General features: G+C 40.3%; 2 protein-coding genes across 6 annotated transcripts in view; one reads left to right on the top strand and one right to left on the bottom strand.

Moving 5' to 3' along the window:
• Positions 1 to 624: 624 nt before the first annotated feature.
• PRPF38A (pre-mRNA processing factor 38A) lies at positions 625 to 19,222 on the bottom strand. The gene is made up of 10 exons (XM_024571120.4): positions 19,089 to 19,222; positions 16,448 to 16,607; positions 14,679 to 14,800; positions 12,947 to 13,032; positions 6,698 to 6,808; positions 4,359 to 4,471; positions 3,409 to 3,435; positions 3,225 to 3,322; positions 2,701 to 2,749; positions 625 to 2,155 (listed from the first exon to the last, which is right to left on the bottom strand). The coding sequence occupies exons 1-10, from the start codon at positions 19,216 to 19,218 to the stop codon at positions 2,113 to 2,115; spliced, it is 939 nt and encodes a 312-aa protein (XP_024426888.2). The 5' UTR covers positions 19,219 to 19,222; the 3' UTR covers positions 625 to 2,112.
• Positions 19,223 to 19,365: 143 nt separating this feature from the next.
• ORC1 (origin recognition complex subunit 1) overlaps positions 19,366 to 27,757 on the top strand; it is a 31,309-nt gene continuing 22,917 nt past the window's right edge. The window contains exons 1-5 of one of the 5 annotated variants that reach the window (XM_045204315.2): positions 19,366 to 19,454; positions 23,458 to 23,550; positions 24,651 to 24,726; positions 25,662 to 25,761; positions 26,386 to 26,513. In XM_045204315.2, coding sequence (XP_045060250.1) covers positions 25,667 to 25,761; positions 26,386 to 26,513 — 223 coding nt within the window. In that variant the 5' untranslated portion in view covers positions 19,366 to 19,454; positions 23,458 to 23,550; positions 24,651 to 24,726; positions 25,662 to 25,666. Of the gene's footprint in view, positions 19,455 to 19,485; positions 19,630 to 23,454; positions 23,551 to 24,650; positions 24,727 to 25,661; positions 25,762 to 26,385; positions 26,514 to 27,757 lie in introns of those variants that run through there. The other 4 variants (XM_045204313.3, XM_024571220.4, XM_045204314.3 and 1 more) reach the window with 4 other exon arrangements.

The raw sequence follows: 27,757 nt of genomic DNA, 5'->3' as shown, positions 1-27,757 counted from the left end.
TATAGGAAACACCATAATGTATTTTGCCTAAGGTATAAGAATTTTTTCCTGATAAGATGCAAAAAATGTTTTATAGGACAAAGTTGAAGCCATAAAGCTATAGTTCCAAGGCCTCGTTTACTAGGCTGACTAGTAGATAAGATGACAGAAATGGCCCTTCAGCAAGCTCCATCGCATTTGCAAATCTGTAATTTACCAAAACGATCTCCAGATAGATGTTCATCATGTCCCACCTACTATTGTCTTTGCACTAACAAGAGGGTAGGGACAATCTGCTCTCTGCTACAGGCTGGCTATGCTGCCCCAATTTGGTCCAGATTTCACCATATGCCTAATAAGTATGCTTTCACTTTATGTTTGGGGAGGTTTCTTTTCTGTTATTAAAAATTGTTGGGTTTTTTTTAAGACAAATGAGAAATTTTCATTTTAAAGTGAACTTTAAATGTTTTTAACAATATACTAGATGACTTGGTTGGTCCATAGGTCATGTAGCCAAAAGACATTTCTTTACCTAAATCACTAGTAAGAAATAGCTGCTGGGACTCTATAACAGATACAAATAAAGGTGCTTATATTTAATTTTTAAAGACAGTCACATACAGTTGTACGATAAACCATAGTAGCTCTGGTGGACAACTTTTATTAGCCAAAGTATCATTGGGAATAGAATCACTGGAAAATCTGAAATCACAGCATGTTGCCTAAATACGTTAATATTGCTGCAAAATCCCTCAGTTCAAGCAAGCAATAGAATGTGAATCTTGTGACCAGATATGGCTTCCTGGGAACCTGGATCCATCCTGTGTGATAGTTGGTATTCACAATTTTTGCTGGGACCAGAGCTGTAGGAAGCCATTCAATCACTTTTCCATTTTTAGAGGAAAGATAACTACAGGTAAACGTAACTTTTCTAGCAAAGATCCTGATACCCTTTTAATTATCAATGCTAATGAACATTCTTCAGTCCTTACTTTGCTTCTGCGTCCTTATACCTCTCCTAATTCTGAGTGGTTCATTTCTGTTTTCAGCCGTGATTGCACTTCTTCCTCTCACCAGTGTTGCTCTTGCCTATGATTGTTACTGGCTTTTCCTACATATACACACAATCCCTGGGCAATCTGTTCAATTCTACACATCCACAATTATCTAAACATTGTCAATTCATGGCTACATTACTGCGCTCAAGTTCATTCCCTATTTCCAACTGTCTGAGGTTTAGATATACCACAGCTGTCTCAAATTAATTTTAAGTTGAACTGAATGCATATTCTCACTACCACAACTCCAACTGCCCCTTTAAAACCTGGTATATTTCAGCTGTATTTTCTGGCTTTGTGAATAGCACTGTTTTCCAACAATTCAGGTCAGAACCCTAAGTGGTATTAATTACTCTTCTCTCCATCAAACCTTTTCAATTTTGTTGTCCTACTGGTACTGGCTAGACTAGAATAATGTTAATTCTTGTAGAATAAAGGCTAAGCATCTTAACCTGGAATTCAAGGCTTACGTGGAAGAAACACTAAAAGAATACTGTTAAAAGGTGTTAAAATTTGTTGAACTGTTCGATGCATCTGGGTTAAACAATCCATAAGAAAACTTACATTTGCATTGGTTCTGTACTAAGCTGCTTGCTGATCAGTCAGTTTTCATGTTTATTGTCACTTGCTACTTCTGGGGAAAAAATCTGGCACTAGTATGTTTTACTAACTTGATCTTTGAATGCAATAGCTGCACAAATCTTAGGATTCTCAGAACAGTCCCAATAACGGAGCAAACGAAAAACTAAACTACAGAATGATGGAAAATGGGTGTTTTAAATTTAATAACAGAAGGATCACCAGGTGGTCACATCTTCAAATCCTCAATGTAGGTTGTACAAAGGGGTCAAAAGCAGCCCTTGGATAGCATTATCCCTCAAACATGGAATAGTATTAAAAAAGAGATACAAAACTCAGCACCTCTTTCATTAAAAAAAAAAAGGTGGAGAAATTTTTAGGTAAAAAAAAAAAAAAATTCTCATAGCTGCCTCGGGAGTAGATCTTAATCATTCTACATACAGAGATGCTTTCATATCTGCAGTAGGCCATTTGAACTAAACCCAAACTGAGTCCATTACTCATTTCCTCTCCGGCTCTTCTTGTGGCTTTTCTTAGATCTGAAATGGCAACACACACACATTATTAAATTTAACATCTGTTGAAGGAGCTAGGCAAGGACTTTTGGGGAAAATCAGGGTATGGCGACACTGATGGGGACAGAGACAATACCCAATGTGCCTAGTGTTTTTATGTCTCAGAGTAACACAATGAGCTAGCTACGTAATGTACTATGCAAAGTTTACATAGAGGAAATGACCTCTGAGAGATTGAGTGAACCTAACAGTGTATAGCATATAAACATTTCTAATGAAAACTGTTAAGTGTTAAAAGTTGGGTTGTAAGCCTAGGTCTCCTGTGACCAAAGCTCATATACCCTTACCACTATCCAAAGCTACAATCCTACAAGGAAAAGCAAAACAATAGAAACTTACATGATTTTAGGATTTTCCTGGAAAATAAGCCAATTTTATCCTAATGAAGGAGAATTCCTAACTATCCCCATCAAAACAAGAAAATTTCAGGTGGAATTTAGTTGTGATTGGGGTATTAATTTTTGAATAAAGAGTGGAAGTCTTAAGTCAAAATAGAGGTCAATCCATACCTTTCAGGAGATTTTGAGTGGCTCCTGTGTCTGTGACTGCGGTGATGACCTGGGGAAGAAAAGGCCAGTAGCTGAAAGAGATTCTACTCTCCTACTCCTCCACTGTCATTTTCACCTCCTATAATCCCTTCCATTGGCTTAATACTTTTTTGGCCTTATGCTAGGGACTAGCTCTATTTGGTAGCACCTCTCTGAACTGGTGCCTGTATGGTAGGAAGAGGAGAACTAAACCCACTTCATATGCATTCAGGGCTTTATGGCTAATTACACAAACACCACATTGGTTATTTACCACTACTCTGTGAGGTCTTATTCCTAAAATTTCAGATGAAGAAACAGGCTCATCATCATATGAGCAAAGCTTACAAGTGAGAGTCAAGTTGTGAACTCTGATTTTCAAATTCTAAGTCCATTTCCTTTTCTTCTAAGAAGTAACATAGGCACTCCAGTATTGCAGGAGATTAATTGCTCCTATTATATTTCTTTGTTAAGACAACCAATAGCAAAAGGCCCAAATACTATACCTGGGGACTTGGAGCGAGATCTGTGCCGTCTGTCTCGGGACCTGCTCCGGTGACGTCGTGGACTTTTGCTCCGATGCCTTTCTCGGCGAGGGGAGGGGCTGTGGAAATCACTGGTCAGACTCCCACATCTGACAGCCTCCCTCCCTAAATCCCCAGCTTTCATTACAAATCCCTAAAGGCCTACCTCCTCCTTTTGGGAGACCGACTCCGCCTATGGAAAGAAAACAGGGAAAAGCCTTAGTAGGTAGGTGCCTTGGATGTTGTAGATTGCAAAAACTGCCCCATTCTTAACCCATCTGTTATCCAGCTGCTTAGTCATAGCACCCTCCCACTCCAAGTGACGTGCTATGGCCAATGGGATATTTACAAATGTGATACCACCATATAGTGGAAAGAAACTTGCATGACTGGTGTGTTTGCTCTTGAATTCTACCACTGCCATGAGAATGTACCTAACCTAGCCTAGCATCATGAGACATACATAGAGAAGAGGTGAACTGCCCCAGTCATTCTAGCTAAGGCTATCTCCCATGCTTGCCAACAGACTGCAAAACAGGTGAGTGAACATAACATACTGTTGGGGGCTGGGCTAAGCCTGAAACAGGCTGATACAATCAGACCTGAAGGTTGCACCCGAATAACAGGATGCTGCGGTCAGGAGCCATAGAAACCCCCCCCTGGACATGCAGCTGGCACACCAATCAGTGCCTTGATCACGCGCCCGCCACGCACTCCCCGGCCAATCGCAGGCTAGAGCACGCTTTGAAGCCACCTATCCACTGCACTTCCTCTACTGCCCTCCTTTATATAACTCCCTCCATTTTGAAATAAATTTGCAGCTTGATCAGAATCCTTTGTCTTGCTGCCGTTCTTTCGCACCTCCTGTCCCATCCCTTTTCATCCGTTGCAGGTATATCGGCGGACCCCACTGACTGCCTCGCAGGCCGAGGCAACATACTAAAAAACTGCCTATCCAACCAAGACCAGTTTATATCACTGACTATGGACCTGTGCACTTAAATAAATGGTGGTGGTGTGACACTAAAGTTTTGTGGGTAGTTATTTTCCAGTAACTAATATTGAGCACTGCAGGGCTTAAAGTCTCTCTGGAAGAGGCAATGACTAGGGCCTTACCTTCTGGGAGACCGGCTCCTACTTCTCCTGTAGCGCAGTGTGGGAGAACGACGGGGCTTGTCCAGGTCTCGGTAGCTTCTCCGGCGGTGATCTGGTGATGGTACTCTCTCCAACTGGAAATGAGATGGACGGATCAGTGATGAGCACAGGCTTACAGAGCCATCTAGAAACACCGCTACACTACCCTGGCCATCCTGTCTCAAATCCTACCTTCAAGTGATTTTAAAACCAATAATTTGAATACAGAGGAATAACCCCGAGGAGAAAAAATTTCCAAACCCCCCCCCCCCCCCCAAACACACACACACACACACACACACACAAAACTTTCCAATAATCCCATTACTGTTCTAGTGTTGGTACAACTATTCTGGGACTTTTTCAGAGCAGTGAGAGGTAAGTAATTACAATTAATTCCTTAAGAAGTTGGCTTTCCACTGCAAAAAAAAGATACAAAATCATTAAGATTAAGTTAAACTCCTAGTGTACTTTAATCTCACACACACAAACTTTTCCCCCAAGCTCAGCCAACTAATAAAGGCCTAGTAACACTGACCAAACAAATAGCAACAAACACTTAACGTGCCCAAGTTGTGGTATCTAAATATCCTATCTTGTTAGTAAATGGAACCAAGGGCTCCTTGGGAAAGGGATAATTCCAGGTTGGGGGCAGAAGCTATTAAGATATGACTAGAACAGACTGTCTTTATGATGTCACTAGTATGTAGAATCTAATGAACAAACTGAACTAACAAGCAAAATAGAGACATTTGGAGCAGGCTGACAGCTCTTGGAGGGAGGTGTTAAGGGGTCCAAGGATTGGGGAAAAAAGGACTCATGGACATGGACAAAACTGGTGATCGTGGCAGGGAGGTGGGTATAAGGGGAATAAATGCTAATGGAAAAAATACAATAAAAATTTCTAAAAAGATATAACAGAAAGCGAGAAGGCTGAGAGTATGATTGTTACCAACATTTCATGAGGCAAGTTGAGGGGCCCTCCTGGCCAAAGACAGGATAATTTGAGCATCGAGGACCAATAATGATTCAAAATAATCAAATATGCATAAATCCATTAACTGACAAAGTTACCAGGGACAAAAAGGCATTCATCATCTTGGGAGGACATTTGAGAGTCACCTTATTTTAAAAACCAATTAACAGCCCTGGCTGGTATGGTTCAGTGGACTGAGTGCCAGTCTGTGAACCAAAAGGTTGCTGGTTTGATTCCCAGTCAGGGCACATGCCTGGGTTGGGGGTATGCGAGAGGCAACCATCGATGTATCTCTCACACTGATGTTTCTCCTCTCTCCTCCCTCCCCCACCCCCATGTCTGAAAGTAAATTAAGTAAATAAAATCTTAAAAAAAAAAACGTTAAACTGGCTGAGCTGATCGCTATGAGTTGATCACTGTTGAAGCTAGGCTGATAGGTAAATTGAGGCACAGTCTCTCCACTTTGGTATGTGATTAAAATTTTCCATTACAAAAGCTACTTTTGGTTCACTCACCACAGAAAAACACCTCAGCTTTGTATGGCTTTGTATGGCTTTGAATTCATGAATGATTGTGCTTCCTTTTGCACTAAAATTTTTAAGGGAGACTGATGGCTCAGAGTGACACTTCCACTTGTAATGTCTCAGTATTGATAAGGCAGCATTTCTTATATTACCTCCTAGCCTTTTTGTGTACATATATTGTTGCTTTAATTTTAATCACAGAGGTTTTCAAGCCTTCTTTTTTAACTTATCATAGGCATTTCCACATTATTGTGTACTTTTCCTAACAGTTTAAATGGCTGCCTAATACTCTGGTGAGTTAATGTGTTAGTTTATTTGACTGTGCTCCCTTACACTGTTTCCAACTTTTCAGTGTTGTAATTAATATGAAAGAATGTTACCATGAAGTAGGCACTTTTTTCTAAACCAGGCTTAGTTCTTAGGACAGTTCAATTATAAACAGTATTATTTTTGTCCCAAGTATTTATTTTAATAGCTTTAATAATAAGTACTATCATAATCGTTAGGCAATTACAATGTCCCAATACTATGCTAAGGACTTTATGTATATTACCTCATTTAATACTCATTAACAGTCCTGAGAGAAAGGTATCAGTATCCTTTACAGAGGAGAAAACTGAGATGATATAATTTGCACAAGATTATACCACTATATATAGCAGAGCTAGGATGTGAACCAAGGACTGCTTAACTCTAAAGCCCATACTGTTACTAAATATTGTACTTTTTTTTGTTAAAGTTGAAAATCAAAAAACAAAAAGGCACCATTCCCATCTCCTATAACTATCCCTCCTCCACCCTTAAGCTCCCAGGTACCTGACCTTCTCATCTTCCTCTTCCTCCTCTTCACTGGACTCCACATCATCCATGTCCTCTTCTAGAGCGCTAACCCGAGGCTCCAGCTGCTCAGCTTCCTCTAGCACGTAGCGTTTCTAAAGAGAACACAAGAGTGTTAGGGGGCCTTGTTACCTCTGCTGTGTCCTGAAGACCCAACACTGGGCTTCTGAAATTGACGGAAAAACTATGGAGCAACAGCTGAAGTACTGGGTTGGCCAAAAATCCATTTAGATTTTTCTGTAAAATAAAAGCCACATTTTTCATTTTACCTAAAACTTTACTGATTTGAATCTTTTGAGGATGTCAGTTATCTCCTATGTGGTACACATTGATTGTTCTCAATTAATGTCTTGATTTAATCTCTATCAACTTCAACTGGTCTACCTGACTCTGGATCATCGTCCAAAGAGAAATCTCCAGCATGAAGCTTTGTAAACCACTTTTGACAAGTTCAATCAATCACAGGACCTTCACACACTGAACAATTCTGTTTTTGCGTTTTAGTTGGTTCTTTACCTCTCTTGGAATAATAAAGCATAATATGCCAAAAATGTGGATTTTCTTCCATCTTCAGTATTAAATAGCTACACAAAAATTCACGAGTTTTGGTGAGTTTTTAAAAAAATGCACGCTGATATGACAGCTTTCACAACACAATCAACAAAATTGTTTCAAATGAAGTTAAAGACAACTATGCTCCACCAGAGCCATGTTACATAAAAACAAACTTTTTGGCCAGCCCAGTAATTTCATTTTAAAGACATCCTGGAAAGTTTATGATTGTCCTAAGGAGTTTAACATACCTGAAGTTTACACAGTCTTTTTAAGTTGCCCTATAAACAGATACAAAGCTGGAGGGGACATCTCCATTTTCTGTTGGCTCTATTACCTGTGGTCTTACACTCTAAGGTCACTGGGATAACAATCAGGATAGGTATAGCCTTGAATACAAAACCCCCAATATGTGGACTTCATATACAAGGCCACTAGGTCATAGCTGAGACCGTATTGGATGATAGTTCTGCAGGAGAGGCTCAGATCAGAATGTACCCCAAGAGATCCACTGAGGCTCAGCCTAGTTTGAGGGCCGAAGAGTACCTTAGGCCCTGGTTTTAGAGGCCCTCAATTCTCTATTACACCCAAGGTTCAGAGAGCTGTCTGTCTAGAGTTGTGCATTTTTATTTGTTTTTATTGTTCAAGTACACTTGTCTCCATTTTCCCACCACCACTTTCCCCTGCTCCACCCACCCCGAGTTGTGCATTTTTAACACGGCACATAAACAATTCATCTGGTTCCATTTTCTTCTGAGATGTGGCTTTGCAGTACTTATTGAATGACTCAAAACCTGAAAGGCAAAGACAAGTTCAAAACTGCCAAATGGACTAGCTGGATAATAAGATCCCTTATCATTTCCTTGCGCAAAGCACATAAAGAATGTTGGATAGCCCTAGAACAAATAGATTTGTATTCTATTCAGCTCTCTCATTCCTAATAAAATTCTATAAAAGTTGGGAGAAATGTGACAAAGATGCCACTCAGTGAAGCCAATCCTTTAGAAAAGTGCTTTTCAGTCACAGAATCACCACAGTTGGGGATCTAGAATTGCATCAGAAAGGGTACCCAGAAACCCTAATGCTCAGAGTTGGAAGTGACTAAGTTTATATATTAATTCACAACATTTGTGTTTGATGAAATTAAAATTCATTCCACAGCAGCTCCTTGCCAATGTCAGGGCACATCAGAAGCTAAACTGATCACCTACGGGTTGCTTAGTAATAACAGAATCAGAGAAAGAGGTAGTCTTTCAGGGCCACTTCATGCAGGACATGCAAGAGGCCCATACTAGAACACATCTGCTGGTGATATTCATCAGTCATTTCAATTTCTCCTCAGTGAGGCTTGTTTTGTAGTAGAAGACTCCATGCACATAACCTCATTTTATCAGCAGGCTTGCTGCTTATAGCTATCTGGGCTTTAGAACCCTTAGCTGCTATAACCTGATTACAATTCCAAGTATTACATTTCTTAGAGTATTTTCAAAATTAAGAGCAGGTAATAGTAATAACTAATGTAACCCACAGTAATGTGTGAACTGGCCCCAAAAGCAAGTTTTCTCTTTTTTAAATTATGCTATTAAGTTGTCCCATTTTCCCACTTTATTCTCATCATGCATCCCCCCAATCATTCCCCTCCTTAGTTCATACCCATGGGTCGTATATATAAGTTCTTTGGCTTCTCCATTTCCTATACTATTCTTAACCTCCCCCTGTCTATTTTGTACCTACCAATTATGGTTCTTATTCCATGTACCTTTTCTTCCATCTTCCCCCTTCCCCTCCCCACTGGTAACACTCCATGTGATCTCCATTTCTGTGATTCTGTTCCTGTTCTATTTTTTTTTTTTTTAGGTTGTGAGGTTGTTGTCATTTTACTGTACATAGTTTTGATCTTTTTCTTAGGTAAGTCCCTTTAACATTTTATATAATAAGGGCTCAGTGATGATGAACTTCTTTAACTTGACCTTATCTGGAAAGCACTTCATCTGCCCTTCCGTATTAAATGACAGCTTTGCTCGGTAGAGTAATCTTGGATGTAGGTCCTTGCCTTTCATGACTTGGAATACTTCTTTCCAGCCCCTTCTTGCCTGCAAGGTTTCTTTTGAGAAATTAGCTGACAGTCTTATGGGAACTCCTTTGTAGGTTAACTGTCTCCTTTTCTCTTGCTGCTTTTAAAGATTCTTTCCTTTAATCTTGGATAATGTAATTATGATGTGCCTTGGTGTGTGCTTCCTTGGATCCAACTTGTTTGGGACTCTCTGGGCTTCCTAGGAGTCTGTTTCCTTTGCCAGATTGGTGAAATTCTCCTTCGTTATGTTTTCAAAGTAGTTTTCAATTACTTGTTCATCCTCTTCTCCTTCTGGCACCCCTGACTTGGATGTTGGGATGCTTGAAGCTGTCCCACAGGTTCCTAAGCCTCTCCTCATTGTTTTGAATTATTGTTTCTTCATTCTGTTCTGGTTGAATGTTTATTTCTTCCCTCTGTTCCAAATCATTGATTTGAGTCCTGGTTTCCTTCCCTTCGCTGTCGGTTTCCTGTATACTTTTCCTTATTACACTTTGCATGGCCTTTACTTTTTCCTCTATTTTTCGACCATACTCAACCATTTCTGTGAGCATCCTGATTCCCAGTATTTTGAACTGTGCATCTGACAGGTTGGCTATCTCTTCATTGCTTACTTCTAGTTTTGGAGCTTTTATCTGTTCTTTCATTTGGTCCATATTTCTTTGTCTTGGTGTACCTGTTAGGTTGTAAGAGGTGGAGACTTATGTATTTGCGAGGGTAGGGCAACCCATGTTGCTGCATTGTGGCACTGTCTGTGGGGAAGGGGGTGAGAGGGAACAATGCCACTTGCTTCCCTCTCTGCCAGCTTTCAGTCACTTCCCCTGCTGCTCACAAGCAAATTGGGCCCTTCTGGTGCTGATTCCCGGGTGGGTGGGTTTGTGTATGTTCTAGGACTCTGTGTGTCTCTCCAATGACTCTCCTATGAGGCTGGGAGATTCTCCCACTGCCGCAATCCACACAGGTTTTTACAGCCAGAGGTTTTGAGGCTTTCTTTTCCATGTTGGAAGCCTGTGTTGCGCAGTCTGCCTCATTCTCCAGTTGTTCCCCCTGGTTTATCTGCACACAAATGTGGGACCGTCAGCCACCATCTTGCTGCGCATCCTCTCCACCCTGACTGTCCATCTCCACCCCTTCTACCAGTCTGGTGAATGTTTCTTCTTCAAAGCATTGATTGTTATACTTCCATACAGTCTGATTTTCCGGCAGTTCTGGTTGTTCTTGGTTTTTAAATTTTTTGTTGTCTTTCTTTTGGCTGTGTGAGGAGGCAAAGTGTCTCTTCCTACGCCTCCATCTTGGCTGGAAGTCAAGTTTTCTAATTTGATATCTCATTTTTTTCACTATATAGCTTAGAGTAACCAGTATGGAACAGGAGAGAGATGGCACTCATTCAGCAATTAAAAAAACCCAAAACTTATTGACACATGCAACAACAAAGATGAACTGCAAAATTATGCTGAATGAGAAAACAGAAAAATGAGAATGTACTGTATTAATTACAAAATGCAAACTATTGTGACAAGTAGCATACATATCAGTGCTTACTAAGAGGTGAGAGGAGGGATTACACAGAAGAAGGAAACGTTGGGGTGAAGGATTGTTCACTAATCTTGACTGTGGTGACAGTTTAAAGGGCATACACACATAGGTAAAAAGTTACCAGACTGTAGTACTTTAAATATATGTAGTTTATTCCATGTCAATTACACCTTAATAAAGCTACTTAAAGGAAACCCTTTGCTCAAACAAAATCTCAGTCTCAAGCCCCATATGTAACTTAAGAGAAAAAGGAGCCACCCTGGCTGGGATATGTAGGGTTGTCGCCTCTTATTCCTTTTAGTAGCCTTGAAACAGTCCCATAGGGCAATTTAGAGACCATCGAGGTATGACTTTTCCACATTACAAATGGGAAAGAAAGACCAGGTCCCAAAGCTGTAATAACCCAGAAATTCAGGTCTCCTAATTTGCTATTCAGTCATCTCTCCATTCTCTCTTCAGAAATCCCCATATTCCCTTTCTCTTCAAGCTACCTACTGTATCTGTTTTCCCTTTGTATTTTCAAGTTTTAAAATCATACTCTGTAAAAGCCATTCCTGAAAGGTGCTTCATGGACAATCCTTCATCTCTGGGAAAGGGAAGCAGGATGATTACAATGCTATTTTAGGGGTTAAGGTTTTAGTGTCCCACTCCTGACCCTCCTTTTATCTGCTTTATTTCCTGAGTTTTTATATGAAGCTCAGTTTGAAAAATGTTGCTTAAAAAGTTAAAAAAATCGAGCTCACCAAACTCTAGCCGAAGGATAAGGGCGTTAAGTAAAGAGGTCTCTATACCATGGCTTGTATAAAGCAGACTGCCTGCAAATTGGTGGTAAAGCACCAAGGAAGCAACTGGCTACCAAGGCTGCTCGGAAGAGTGCGCCCTCTACTGGAGGGCTGAAGAAACCTCTTCGTTATAGGCCTGGTACTATGGCATCTGTTATCAGAAGTCCACTGAACTTCTGATTAGCAAACTTCCCTTCCAGCATCTGATGCAAAAAGTTGTTTAGGACTTCGAAACAGATCTGAGCTTCCACAGTGCAGCTATTGGTGCTTTGTAGGAGGCGAATGAGGCCTATCTGGCTGGCCTTTTTGAAGACACCAACTTGTGTGCTATCCATGCCAAATGTGTAACAATTATGCCAGAAGTCATCCAGCTAGCACGTCGCATGTGTGGAGAACATGCTTAAGAATCCACTATGATGGGAAACATTTCATTCTTAAAAAAAAAAAAAAAAAATTCTCTTCTTCTTGTTATTGGTAGTTCTGAACGTTAGATCTCTTTTTTCCTTGGGATCAAAAGGTACCTAAGTATATGATTATAAGTAGAAAATAGGGGACAGAAATCAGGTATTGGAAGCTTTTCCATTTTCATTTGTGTGTGAATTTTTAATATAAATGTGAGGACATAAAGCATTAATGCAAGTCAAGGTGTTTCAGCGAACAAGTTTCAGCAGCTCAACATTGTAACAATGTAAATAAACTTGTTAAATTTTTCTGTACAATGCCAGCACTTGGATTTTTTTAAAACAAGTAAATTTCTTATTGATGGCTACTAAATGGTGTTTGTAGCATTTCTATCAGAGTAGATTCTATTCCACTCACTCTTTTCTGAGTTGTCATGAACCCTGTTCATTTAAAACCCTAGATACTGTCTCGATATAATATTTTAAAGAAAAAAGTTTTCTTGTGTTCATTGTTCACTTTTAAAGCCCTACCCTTCAAATGATCTGCTCTCCTCTCACCCCTATGTGAGAGGAAATGCTTTTCACAGACATGGTGTGGTGTGGTGGGGCATAATCCGGCAAAGCAAAAGGTTGCCAGTTCTATTTTCCGCCCAGGTTGCAGGTTTGGTCCCAAGGCAGGTACAAGAGGCAACCAACCGATGTTTCTCTTTCAAATCAATGTTTCTCTCCCTCTCTTCCTCCCTCCCCCCATACAATAAATAAATAAACAAACAAATATTTTTTAAAGAGACTACTTATTAAGAAGACTCCTGAAATCTATTGGTTCCAATCTATTGGTTTAGTGTATGTGTGTGTCTGCCTATTTTAGCGGGATAGAAGGGTGTATCTTACCTGTAGCCGGGGCAAAATGATATCACAGACTCTCTCACTGTGCAGTAGTTCATCAATGAACTCATCTACGTGCATCAGTTCAAACTCTGAAAGAAAAATCACAAGCTCAACCCCTGACTGGAGTGGCTCAGTTTGTTGAGTGTTGGCCTGCAAAGCAAAAGGTCACCAGTTGAATTCCTGGTCAGGGCACAAGCCTGGGTTGTAGGCCCAGTCCCCAGCTGGGGGTGTGCAAGAGGCAACCGATTGATGTTTCTCTTACACACTGATGTTTCTCTCATCTTTCTCCCTCCCTTCCCCTCTCCCCCCACCCAAAATATAATAAAATCTTTTAAAAATCATAAGCTCAAGCAACTTGGAAATAAATTTAGAGGGCCAAAAAGTAAAAGTGTGAATTCTCTGTAGCCTCCCTTTCATTAGTAAAGCTATTGGAGTGTGGTAATTACACAGAGGGGACTACTGTGAAACCTGGGCTTAAACTACAGCCCTTTGGAGACCTGTCAACACCACTTATCTTCATTCATTCAACTCACCTTACTGAGACCATCTATGTGCCAGACCTCATTTAGGAGCTGGGGATGATGGGATAAATGAAGCTGTCCCAATAAGCAGAAGGGACAAACACAAAAGCAAGCACAAATAGCTGTGAGTTGTATAGGGGTAATGTTCTTGAATAAATCATATAACTAAAGTGTAATTTCTCATGTGAACCACTATGTTTCTAAATGTATAAAATATATCTTATATGGTTAATGGAGCAATTTCAGAATTTCTGTAGTAAAACGTTACTTTAGTTCATTAGTTCACAACCAGAGGTGATTTTGCCCCCATCACTAGGGTGGGGAGCGCTACTGACTTCTAGTGAGTAGAGGTCAGAGATGCTGTTAAATATCCTACAATGGCCAGGACAGCTCCCTCCAAAGAATTATCTGGCCCAAACTGCCAAAGATTAAGAAATCCTATCTTAGTTTAGTTGACATAACAGAATCGTAAGTAATTGTATGGTGGCCATGACCACGTCCGTCTTGTTCGCCATGTTGTTTCCAGTACATAGCACAGTGCCGGGCATGACTTGGCACTTAATATTTATTCAATGAATGAATGAATAAGTTAACAAAAGTTTAAAGTTTAATTCCAAATTCTTAACCTTCTACTGCTAAATGATACACGTAGCAGTAGAAAGGGGAAAAGAAAAAAAAAAGTTACCAATCTTTTACAATACTAAGCGAGAAAAGGTTTTGACTGCATTATGCCACTTTACCACTAATAGTGTCTCTCTGTAATAGGCATGGAGCTGCATTTCTTGGATACACTTATTATTTTTCAGTGGGACTACTACATAAGTATGAGTAAGTACACTTAAGTCTGTATACTGCAGTGTGAAGTTTAGTGCTAGAGGAGAGGCCAGTAGAAAGAACTGTGAAGATCTAACACACGGAAAACTCACTCTGGGAAGTTTGGGGAAGGCTTCTATGGAGCTCATTCTAGAACCAGATCTTATGGGAGGGAGCACATGATATAAGGCTGGGATTAATATAAGATGCAGTTGGAAAGGTGGGCAGACAGGGCTGGCTGGTTAAGGCCAACAGGAAGCCAACAGTCTAATGGAGTCCTCCCCATTACAGAGATAAAGGGGAGCACTCACACAATGTGAGTGACAATGTGAGGGCAGAGATATGTGTGAAATAAAAACTAGCTCAAGGATAAAGGTTCAATCACATGGCACCATACTCACCCCCATTTCGATTCTGGCTCTTAATTTTCCTATAGTCGTTGTACAGAGGCTCCAAATACTTGTAGCAATCAATTGCAGTGCCTGTCAGTCTCATGTAAAGTGCTCCCAACATGCGAACATACCTGACAGATAAATGACAGTGAAACAACAGTTCCTAAAGAGTTCTAAAACATAGTAGAAGTTCATCCTAGAAAGTTCCTGAATTTTACAACTGGTGTTTCTCATGACAGTATTGGATACAAAAGTTCTTTTTCTTTCCTTTGGCAGATGAGAAAGCTGCAATTTTGGAGGCAGCATGAGGCACCAGGAAGAGCTAAAATATGGAGACCTGGGTTCAAGTTCCCATTCTATCACTTACTGTGGGAATTCGGGATGTGGTGTTTAACTTTCAGAGTCTATTATAGCAACTGCAAAACTAAGATAGAACCTACGTACCTCACAGGGTTGTTTTAAGAATCAAATGAGATACTGAATTTAACAACAGAAAATGTGAGATATTTACTAACAATAAAAGAATACATACAGGCATGAATATATAAATTGTTGCTAGGCAACAGAATATTTGTTCTGGAAAAAATTCCAAGTCATCTTGTTTCAAATTCTGATTCCATTACTTACTAACTTTGTAACACTGGGCAAATTATTTGCTTTATCAATTTCATAAAATGCAGATGATAGCACGCAATTTGCTGGCATGGTGTATTACGTAAGAAATACGTGGCCCTGACCAGGTAGCTCAGTTGGTTAAAGCACTGTCCTGGTATGCCAAGATTGTGGGTTTGATCCCTGGTCAGAGCACATACAAGAATCAACCAGTGAATGCATAATCAGTGGAACAACAAATCAATATTTCTTTCTCTCCTTCTAAAATAAAAATAAAAATGTGTAAGGTACTAAGGATAGCATATTGCACAAAGTAAGTACCTAATAAAAGTAAGATATTTTCTGGCTGTTAATGTTTAAGATTCCTTCCTTTTCCCTTTCTTTTATATCCAACTAACCATTCAAATCTCCACTTACATAATACAGTAGCAAAGAATACAATATCTGAAGCCAGCTTTGCCACTTTCTAGCTGTCTGACCTTGGGGAAATTACTCAACCTCTCTGTGCCCAAGTTTTCTCCCCTATTATAACGGGGATAATATTTTCACAGGGTTGTTGTGAAGGTTAAATAATTATTTAAATCTGTTCTAAGAGGTAAATCTCTTAGAACAGAGGGTGGCCCATAATAAACTATTATTATAATGTCTGTAATACTTGTCAATGGATAATAAAATAAAAGCAGCTTACCTATTTGCGATGTTTATGACACGCAAACACTGCGCTGCGAGATTTATAGCACTCTTTCGTAATGCTCACATCGATACTGAGTTGATATTGCTGCCTCCATTTTATAGTTAAGAAAGTAAAGCTGAGAAAACTGAGTTACTACTCTAAGGTCACAGTTAATAAGTAAGAGTCTGGATATGACCTATATCTAACACCAAAGTTGTCCCTCTTAATTTCCCCAAGTATGTTGTTTTCTTCACCCCTGAGCATCCAGTGACTTTGTGAAATACTTTTCTTGGGGAAAAGTTACCAAGACTGGAAAAGTAAAGGAGATGAATTCAATCAAAACAGACAAAACACAAACTCAAGAATTCAAAAACAAAAATCCTAGAGTAGAACTTTGTGGAAAAGAGAGAGCTTATCATTCCTCTTAACCAAAGCCAAATTCTGGACTGCTGAAATGGAAGGTTTTCTATTAGATAGTCAACACTTCACTCACTTGAAGTCTTCATTTTTTATAAACTCAACAATGATATCCTTCTCTGGTTGAATCTGAAGCATCTTTAATGTCAAACACAGAAAGGGAGTTGGCTTTATGTTGCCGCCATAGACGCCACCCACAAACCTTAACTCCATGGCTTTGTCGACTACAAGTTCAGCTAAAAAGAAAAACAGAAACAATAGACATTTTAGGGCTAAGCTTTTCCAGGTTTGATAAAGGAGAGAAATTAGTTCAAGGTTTCATGCTCTTGAATACTCGTCACCGGTTTTATATTAGAACAAGTACGTGTTAATAGTAATAATAATGATGATAGCAGCTAACAGATACTATTTACTATATGGCTAGGTGCTGAGCTAAACATTTCATATCATTTTATTTAATCTTCACAGCAAACCATGAGGTAAGTTCTAGCACTGCCCCTGCTTTCAGCTAAGGAAAATGAGGGCTAAGAAAGGTTAAGTGACTTGCTCAAGGTCCACGGCCAGAAAGTAGCAAGGCCTGGATGTAAATCTAAGTAGTCTAACTTTAGGGTCCACAGTTGTCACCACCATGCTAGAGGGAAAATAGCCACATTTAGAGTTAAAAGTGAGACAGAAGAATGTCCAACCCAGAGAGTTTTTATGAGTTTATTTGAGCCAAATGATGATATGCCAGGAAGCAAGATCTCACATGCTCCGGAGAATGACAGTCTTGCCTTTTTTTTTTTTTTTTTAATACATTTAGATTTAAGAATGAAACTAAGGAAGATTACATGACATTGGGAAATCTCAGATTGTATTAAGGGATAGTTAAGATTATGTGTTCTGAAAAAGAGGCACACTGACATTTCAAAGGTGCGTTAAACTAGATGTGTAAGAACAACATGCAGGGGTTGGCTGAAGGCGAAGTTAAAACTTTTACTAAATTACAGACCTGGGGCATAACTACCCACAATGACTTGCCCAATTCTGAATTTATGATTAGATCACACTGTGCAATTACTTTCTGTTTTTCACTGAATATGTCAGATTTATTAAAGAGCCCCTTTTGTGTTCACAAAAGGAAAAAAGCATCCCTGGCCGGTGTGGCTCAGTGGACTGAGTGCCAACCTGTGTACCAAGGGTGGCAGGTTCGATTCCCAGTCAGGGCACATGCCTGGGTTGTGGAGCAGGTCCCCATTTGGGGATGTGGGAGAGGCAACCATACACTGATGTTTCTCTCTTTTTCTCCCTCCCTTGTCCTCTCTGTCTAAAAAAAAAAAGTAAACAAAACCATTAAAAAAATAAAAAGAAAAAAATCACAATTAACAACTCTTCAATAGCTACATACAGTGTGTAAACCTCTTCCAATGTTGTCAAAATCAAACACTAGCTGTGTGAACTGGGGCAAGTCACTTCACCTCTCTTTGAGCTAGTCAGTTAAAATTTAAATAATGAAGATAAAAAGTTTAAGGGCTATCGTGAGAATCAAATGCGACAATACAAATAAATGCTAATACTTACCTCACACATAGCAAATAATAAATGGGAAACCATTATTATTACCATTAATGGGAAATCATTTTATATATCAGACTGCAAGTTCCTTTAGGATAAATTCTGTATTAATTCATTCAACATTACAGTTGACAACCTACTAGAGATACACATAGAGGGATAAAGAAGACGGACACAATTATTTTTATGGAGTTCACAGCCTGGCAAAGCAGAATGTATTGATGAGTAGTTAAATGAAGATGCAGAATATGATGAAAATATACAAGAAAACGTAACCTAATGGAGGGAAAAAAAGGTCCTGAGTTTACTTTTGAACTATTGAGTTAACATATCTTGGAATTAGAGATTTAGATCTCAGGAGAGACCTGAGCTGGAGCGATAAATCTACAGGCGTCTACGTATATAGGATGTAACTGTTACGGAGCTCATTCAAGAACAGAACTATGTAATGAGAAAAGGGCCCACAAGTAAACCATACAAGACTATAAAATTTCATGGCGACTCAGAGCAACAATATGACTGGTTCGTGGGCACACACAGCTAGCGGTGGTGGCACCATTATAATAGAACGGTATTTTATAGTGGCAAAAACTAGCACCACCACTACCAGCGGTTACTGAGTATACGTTATTGCATTTAATGATTAGAACTCTTTGAGGTGGGTATTACACCCGTTTCACAACAGAGGAAGCCACGGCTCAATGAAGGAACAGAGATACTAAAAGAGGAGCCAGAATTCGAACAAAGATTAAGACTACCTAGAAGACTTCTCTAAAGAACTCATATGTATATCAAGACCCGAACGTGGAAATACTGCAAATGATTCACATTTGGGGATAGTAAGATCATGAATATGGTTCGGGGAATGCTGCCTTTCCTTTAAGACTTTCGGGGTCCCCGAGTTCAACACTGCTTGGGACCCCGCAAGTTATCATTAAACATGGAACGACTCGAAGAACCCAAGTGAGACCCCCTAACGTACTAAGATCCTACCACCTGTGTGCCCACAGTCCAACACAAGTTTAGGCATATAGGAGGGGTGCAGATTTTTCTGAAAGACAAGTCTCCTTCCAGTCTCACCCCAGGGTCCAGTCCTCACCGGCGCCCAGTCAAGAACTGGGCCACAACGCGGCCAATGTGGGGGTCGGTGCGCTGCCACTCACCCGTCAGCCCAAAGCACTCTTCTTTCCAATACTTGGATTCATAGATTCGAGTCCGAATGATCTTCTCCACCAGATACTGAGGGTTGGTGCCGTGTATGCTGTGCGCATCCTTCACTGTGCGGTTCGCCATTTTAGAACTCCTTTAGTTCTATTTCCGTCGGGTCCTTTAGTGCGTCATATCCAGGCTTTAAAAAAACACACACAAACGGAGAAAGGTGGAGGAGGTCACACTTCAATAGCTCAGGCGACCATCTTGAAGTCGGAAGTGCTGCAGCGGAAGGAACTTCCTTCCGCAAACGGCGGCGCCGACAGAATCGATGATGGCCGCGGCACGTTGGCGTCAGTACGTCATACGCCCATTTTTAGGTGTGTGGGAAGGTAGGGCGGGCTGGCTGGTGACGCGACGTGGTGACAGCATGGGGGCGGGGCCGCGGCGTTTGGCGCGAAATTTTCTCTCCACCTTCTTTCCATTCCTCGTTAGCATCCCGTTTCCGTTCCAGCGTGCGGCCCCTTGGCAGCAAGAAGAGTCCAGCTGGTTCAGGTGAGAGTTGCTCGGCTCCACAAGCTCCTGAAGAGGAGACTGTGCGAAGTGGAGGACTTACTCCTAACTTTGGGAAGCTTCGGCCCCCCGCGAGTGTGGCGTCCCACGGGCTGGAGGGGGACCTGAGAGCCGCGGGGACCGGGGAGGTTCTTCGTAGACTCACTCAGCCTTTGATTAATTCAGCAGATATTTACTAAACGACTCAAGTGCAAGGCGTCATTCTAAGTCCATTGGGAGCGTCTCTTTCCCACATCCCTATAGCAAAAAGGCTTCCCGCTCCGTCAGGGGCTGTGAGTTTGCAGTGGGGCAGCCGGGAGCCAACAGCAGAGAAGCGTGAGCATTCCTGCCCACAGCGCCCTGAGACTCAGTGGTGATACTAATCACCCCTTCTCTCTAGATTGCGCTTGTGAAGAGGCGCATCTTTCCCGCCGTGGAGCCATAGTGTAGCAAGCACTACAGGGAAGTAGGAGCTACAGAAGTTATTACACCATTTTACGGATGTAACAATTGCGCCCAGAAACTTATCTAGGTCGCTGTTTTCCCCCCCTAGTTGAGCTGCTCGTTAAAGCTTACCTGCTGGGCTCTCATCCATTCACCTTTCCAGGAGAGAAGTCTAATCCTAGAATAGAGGGGCCTTCTGTCTTGACAGTTAGAAAACACTGACAAAGGCATGAGATGGCGAGATTCATTTCCTGGTTTGCTATCTGTGAAAATGCAACGGTTAAATGCCAGTTTTCGATTTTAGTTGTCTGTAAAAAACGGTACCCTCTTCCCTGCTGTAATGGAGGCTTGGGATGCCTTTGGAGGTTTCTGATGGGAGAACATGGTGTAGCAAGTTCCTCTGCCATAGCTCATAACCGGAACAGAGGACAAATATGTGGACTCCAAAGGTTTATGAATCCCCTAAAATTGAATGCAAAATTTTATGTGACTTATATGTGAGTTCCATAACATTAATCAAATTAGTAAACAAAAAGATAAAGAACACAAACAAGAATCACTGTGCCTTCCAAATAGATTAAGGAAGTAATGGAGTGAATTTACCATTTTGCATTTTTTCACCTAATCCTCAGTAATTCTAGAACAGTGATTGGCACACAATGGGTGACTAATACATATTGGTTGAATAAAGGAAGGTTCTATTATTCCATCTTAAGGATAAGGGAACCTGGGCCCATTTGACCTCTCAGCCAGTGTCTGGGAAGCCTGACTTATTGTAGTAAGCAACCAGAAGTAAGCTCTCGGGTATATATTTAACATTATCTACTTTCACATACAGTGAAGTGGTTAAGAGCACAGTCATTGGAATCTGGCTGCTCATGGTTTGAATTAAGGCCGTGCCATTGTGTATAACATTGGGATAAGAAACCGTCTTGAAGTGATAATATTCACTCAGCATTGATAGGCTTCTGTGCACTTGGTACTATGTACTAATATTGTTCTGGGGATTATTGGGAAGATTAGATGAAATCAATACATCAAGAGTTTTGGCTCCACTTTCTGTCATGTTGGCCCAATAAATATATACCATCGTTATTTTTACTGCAACTCCCTTATCTGTTTTCCTGGGGTGTGACGCCTGGACTGGGTGGTGTGTATGTTCCAGATTTCTGCTATCTGCAACACCGAGGGCCTGCGGTGGGTATCTTCTAGAGGCCAGGGTCTTTGCCTCCCATTTTACTCTATTCATCACCCCCTCTTGGGGAATCTTTGTTGATGGTGGGTAAGATGAAATGCTGGGTCAAGGATAAGAAAGTTGGGAAACGGTAGAGAAGCCTGACATCTATGATTTTATCACACTGCCTCTTCAGAAGGACTCCTGCTAAATTTTTTTAACTCTTCATTGAAAAATAGCGTACATATAGAAAAGTGCACAAATCATACATATGCAACTCAATGAGTTTTTATTGTTTGAATGTTTATTTTATAATCTCAGCTAATCTGCCAGTTTTAGAAATAGCGTGTCAGTGAGTTTTCTTAGGGAACATGCCTGTGTAACTTGCATCTGGATCAAGAAACAACATGACCAGCATCCCAGAAACACCCTTTTATGCTCCCTTTCGCTTACTTGAGTTGCCCTCTGTTCAGACTTCTAACACCACAGGTTACTTTTATCTATTTCTGAACGTTATATAAATGGAATCAATATAGTATGTATTCTTTTGATGTCCGGTTTCTTCATTGTTATTTTGAGAGATTTCCCCACTTTGTGTGCAGTTGTTCTTGGCTTAATTTCATTGCTTTATAATGCTGCTGTGAACATTCTGACTCATGTCTTTTGATGATAGGTGTGTTTTTTCTGTTGGGTATACTGTGTTGGAATTGTTGGTCATAGGCTATGCATACATTCAGACTGAGTAGATAATGCCAATTTTTCAAAGTGGTTTTGCCAATTCACATGCCTTTCAGGAGTGTATGAGAGTTCTGGCTGCTCTGCATCCTTACCACCTTTGGTATTGCCCTCATCATTTTTGCTCATTCATTTGTTCATTCATCTATGTGCCAAGTCCTAACCAAGGCCCTGGGGAAGCAGTTATGAACAAGATAGACAAGGTCCCAATCTGCCCTCTTGGAAGTCAACATTTGAATGTGGGAAACACTAAATAAGAAAGTAGCGCATTGGTTATTGCTTTGGTAATAAGGTGGTGTGATGGAACGTGACTGAGGGGCAATATGAAGGACGGGGTAGGTACATTTCCATTGTGTACTGGTGAAGGCCTCTGAGGAAGTTTCGTTGCAGCGAGACCTGAGCCATCCCTACGGAGATTTGCAAGAAGAGAGAATAGCATATCTCAGCTTGTGGGCAGTAACAGCAGGCCTGGAGCACAGTGATAGACCCAGGCGAGGGAGGTTTTGTAGTCCAGGCTCAGATAGTCGTCTTTCCTGTTCCCTCTGCTTACTGAGGGTGAATCACCAACATTTGCACACACATATGCCTATCAGTAGGCCCCGCCTCATCCGCCATTTCACTTTCCAAGGTTTTAGTTACCTGCTTTAACTGCAGTCTGAAAATATTAAATGGAAAATTCTAGGAATACAAATTTATGTTCTGAATTGCACGTGGCACTGAGTAGCACAGTGCAATCTTGTACTTTCATGCCGTGTTCCACACAAGCATGAATCATCCTTTGTCCAGGATATCCAGGCTGTATGCACTCTGCACACGTTAGCTGGCTCAGTTCTCAGGTATTTTGAAAGAGAGAGGGAAAGACCACATTCATATAACTTATTACAGTATATTGTTCTGTTGTATTGTTAATTTTTTACTGTGCCTAGTTTATAAATTAAACTTTATCATACATATGTATATATAGGAAAAAACAGTATATATGTATGGGGTTGAGTATCCGCAGTTTCCAGCATCTAGTGGGGGCCTTTGAATATATTCCCTGAGGATAAGGGGAACTGCTGTACTAGTCTCATTGAACACAGCTCATGATCTCCTAGAAAAGGAATGTTGAATTTTATCTTGACGTGGTTTTGAAGGATGCCTGCTTTAGTAAGCTAAAATGTAGTCTGGATTTAAAAGAGTTGAGAGTATAGATTTGATGCCTTTAGTATTCACGGGCACCTTATTGGTGTGGAGATTGTCCTTCTGTATGCTAATTTTTGGTTTGAAAAATGAGATCATTGTGCCAGTGTAATCAAATATCACAGTCAAAGTGACAAATCAGGCCATTTATCCTATAATTTGATTATTTAAGAGTTGTAGAAAATTTGCTGAGAGATACTGGTTTGCTTCAAAGTACTCTTGGTGATATTCCAATATTTTTTAATGACAGAGCTTAGGAATAATCTAATTTATGTGCATCTTTTGTATCTCAGTAGCCTGTTTGCCTGATTCATTGTGGAAAGGTGAAAAGTTCCAACTTTGCTTCTGACAGTTGTGTTATATCATCCATTAAAAGAAACATATTGAAGGTAAGCTAGTGTTATATATTTCCTTGAACATTTATTAAGAGTCAAACACTTTCACTAATTTTTACCAAAAGATTATATGAGTCCATATTCATTTTTTACTTGAGCATAATCTTCTCCTTGTTTTTACTCATCAGTCGTGTTTGCTGTTTGTTCATTTCTAGAATGCTCTTGATTGAAATCAGATTGATTTTAATAGTACTGTGTTGTGAATTATACTGTTGATGTTCTTAGTGGCAGTCATTCAGGCATCATTTGTAAGTTGTGTATTTACTAATGACTCAACATCTTCTCTCCTTTTTGCTAACTGGTTTCCACAAGGTAAACTAAAAAATACTTTTCTAGCCCTGACCGGTGTGGATTGGTTGGTTGGGTGTCATCCTGCAAAGAGAAAGGTGGCCGACATGCCTGGGTTGTGGCTTGATCCCTGGTCGAGCATGTAGGAGAGGCAACTAATTAATGTTTCTCTCCCTTTCTTTCTCCCTCCCTTCTTTTAAAATAATTTTTTTAAAAGTAGAAAACCTTATTGATCAAAATGTTCCCAAGAATTATGTAGGACATAATGCTACTTTTATTTCAACTTTAGGAAACCAACTTGTTTAATCAGGATGTTAAAATACTATTCTAATTCTGTTGTTTTTAACATAAACTACAATTATTGGTCCCACTATCAGTATTTCAGAGTAATTTTGTCAGACTGGATTAAAACAATTTTTTTTTTACCCTCATTTTGTCAAATTTTAGCTCCATAGGAAAAGCATTCAATTTAGAGGAAAGTCTTATTTCCTTCCTTCCTTCCTTCCTTCCTTCCTTCCTTCCTTCCTTCCTTCCTTCCTCCCTTCCTCCCTCCCTCCCTCCCTCTTTCCCTCCCTCCCTCCCTCCCTCCCTTTCCTTGTTTTCTTTCTTTTTATTTTTGTTTGTCAATTTTATATTTGTTTTAGAGGATAGCATTTATGTAAGGTTTATTTTTTTTAATTATTTAAACTTAAGATAATAGGTTGGCATTATTATTAGGACTAATAGATCTCAGTTTCCAAATTTTAAAGAGGATTGGCATATGTGTTTGGGTTTTTCATTCAAAAATGTCTTTTTTTTTTTTTCAGCTATTCAAAATACGTACTTACATCTAAGACCTGTTTGCTGCATAGAATAATACCCCTAACTGTCAAAGCAATACAGGTTAGTGATACTTTAATTTTTTTTTTTTTTTTTAAGAGAGAGAGAGAGGGAGGGGCTGGAAGGGAGAAAGACAGGGAAAGAAACACTGACGTGAGAGAGAAACATCAATCATTTGCCTCTTGTATGCGCCCTGGCCAGGGATGAACCCACAGCCTAGGTGTGTGCCCTGACCAGGAATTGAACTGGTGACTTTTCACTTTGCAGGACGACACCCAACTAACTGAGCCACACCAGTCAGGGAAATAACACTTTTTTTTTTTCTTTAATGTAATTGGAATAATACACTTAATAAAACCCATTGCTATTCCCCCAAATAACTCTTTCATGTTTTTTCTTCCATGTCTTGGAATCCCTCATTTCATTCCATCTTACCAGTATCTGATTATTATTCAATATTCATTTCAGGAAACCCATGTAGGAAGCCCTTCCCTGAATAACCACAAGACCTGGTCCTCTGATTGCAGTAGTCTCTCTGGCTCTTTCTCTTGGCTTTTCACACTAGTAGTTGTGTTTTAGTGCTTTTATAGTTTATCCCTTTCTAGATTGTGTTACAGAGGCACTTAAAACCAATCACTGTATGACTGTGTTTTAGTTTCCAGTTGTTAGATGTTTCATACCTGTTACTGTACCTTGTGCCTAGGAAGGACTTCTGAACAGTTATATTGTAGTTTCATTTCTCACATATTGACCCTCCTGTTCTCCTGGATAGGAAGAGACAGACATGGTACAAGACGAACACGGATGATTCTAAACTGCTTTTGCTTAATCTCCATAGAGCTTGACTTTTTCCTCAGAAGATAAGTTTTCTAAGTCTAAAAGGTATAGAAGTGTAGCTGGGGCAGAAAAGAAGGTTGAACTCATCGATGGCAGGGATTGTGTCCTGTAATCCATCAAAGCGTTGTTGCGTTAACTCTGAGTCAGTGACTTTTACACAGGAGCCATGGCAAACTGTCCTACAAGGCTGAAGACCAGACAGACTTATTCGTGGGTTGGCGACCCATTGTTGGATCGAAAACTACAGTACCAAACCTACCGGTGCGTGATTTGTTTTATCCGGGAAATACAACTTCTCCAAGCTAAACTGTTAATAACTTGTATCTAGCCTGTTCTAGTTACTACAGGTTGAGGACTGAGGGACAGTAATTATGAATTGATTGTAAGGAGAGGCTTTATTTGATGCAAGAAAATGGCAGCATAAATATAACAGTGATAAAGGAAGACATGTCAGGTTTATAAATTTGATATGTATGATAATGTCATATCTATTTAAAGTGGATTCTCTCTAGTTCTGCATAGCAGGGTAGGATTAGATGTTGTCTCTGTGTCCTACCAGCCCTAGAGATCCCTGATTAATCTGGTATGTTATTGGGCAGCTTTCATTCCTTCGGAAGCCTTTGTTGTTCTTTGTTAATAACTGAGAGAAGTAGGGTTCATATTAAGGCTTCTAGATGAATCATTCATGCTGAAACAATTTATTCAACCCATTTTGTCTCCTCTTACATAGAACTGGGTGATTTGGTTTCCTATTAGAATTAGTCAGCAGAGAGAAACTGTTTATGGGATTTTCTAGTTGGACAGCACTTTCCTTTGTGCCCTGAGGGTCTGAAGAGGTTGGTCCACACTGAGTGATTTTCAGCATGTTTTCCTTTTATTTCCTAGAGGAATGAACATGGCATCAGAAGGTTGTTCGATTGAGAGTCACATCCAAGTCGGACAGTTTGTATTGGTTAAAGGAAATGATGATGAAAATCCATATGTTGCTAAATTGATTGAGCTGTTTGAAGATGGTGAGTTTTGGGTTGTAAAACCATTCCTTGTCATGAATAATTGGGAAGTTCTAGGTGGGAAGAGAGACAGATACTCAATCCTTTGCTCACAGTGGCGTATAGGGTGTGAACCCTGGATTCTGAGGTGGGATCACTAGCACTAACTATGCCCTCTTCCATGTAGTGAACTTCTTTACTCACTAGAGCAGTACTGGATGAAAGGGGACTGGGGAGGGGCTCAAGAATTTAGCTTTTCTATTATTTTTAGGACTGGGTAAGAATGGATTTTGAAATCTACCTGTTTAAGGCAGGATTTTTGGAATGGAGCGAAAGGATGAATTCAGGAAGAAGGAGGAAGGAAAAAAATAGGTGATTTGTTCTAAGTCAGAGGCTTGTCCTTTAATTTTGGCATGAGGAAGTTAGTAATGAATTTTGCAAATTCAAATTCTTAATGAGAAAGGAGGTAAGTTGGATTGGTCTGAGGTGATGTACAGTCAGTAACACAAACGCTTTAGTAGGTGTTTTACCAAGAGGGACTTGTGTATAAGTGTTGAAAGGGCTGGAGGAACAAAAATATTGTTGCCCAGAGATCAGTAAGTGCAGAAAGCCACTACTGCCCCTAAAACTGGAAGAGCAAAAGGGAGAGTAGTGTTAACCAGAGCCTACACGTCCACGATCATTGCTTCAGCTGATTCTCTGAGACTTTAACTATCTGCAAAGCAGAGAAGAGCCCAAAAAGGTGAGAATGGGGGAGAGCTCCAAAAGGAGGATTAAGATGAATTTGAAACTACACAGAACTGCGTCTTCCAAGAGCTAGAAGAGGAATGAGAGGTATTTAGTTGTGGTAGTTTGTATGCCTAAAATAAGGAACTGATAGAGTAGGTGGATAAAGATGTTTTTACATTACCTAGATAGGAATGATATTTGGCAAGTTGGAGGAAGACCTCATTAAACTGATGTCTACTGGGGGGAGTGCTTCAGCAGTACGGACTTCTGTATTTGAAGTATGGGCCCTTGTGGGTGGATTTTAGAATCCTTGTGTGATGCTTCGGTCTTTCTCGGAAAAGAGCTGAGAAGGAAAAGAGGCGATGATGGTGGTGGCACTAGAGTGCGTGTCCTTTCACTTGGAGCTCATGCTGGTATGGAGTGATACTAATGGTATAGCACAACGATACAACTGAAGATTGTAAGCACAGTTTGCCAGAAGTCATCTCAGTGGCTGACGCTCTGATTCTTGCTAGGGTTTTTGTTTTCCTGCTGTTCGA

Source organism: Desmodus rotundus, chromosome 3 (genome assembly GCF_022682495.2).
Source record: "Desmodus rotundus isolate HL8 chromosome 3, HLdesRot8A.1, whole genome shotgun sequence".
NCBI lineage: Eukaryota > Metazoa > Chordata > Mammalia > Chiroptera > Phyllostomidae > Desmodus > Desmodus rotundus.
This window is presented reverse-complemented; position numbering and strand designations above follow the sequence as displayed.

Bases quoted from the DNA above. Each gene is read 5' to 3' on its own strand.
- PRPF38A (XM_024571120.4), bottom strand. From the start codon at position 19,218: ATGGCGAACCGCACAGTGAAGGATGCGCACAGCATACACGGCACCAAC. The intron at 14,801-16,447 runs GTGAGTGAAGTG...TTTATCTGTCAG, and splicing joins ATAAAAAATGAAGACTTCAA to GTATGTTCGCATGTTGGGAG. The intron at 4,472-6,697 runs GTCAGGTACCTG...TCTCATTTCCAG, and splicing joins AGGAAGAGGAAGATGAGAAG to TTGGAGAGAGTACCATCACC.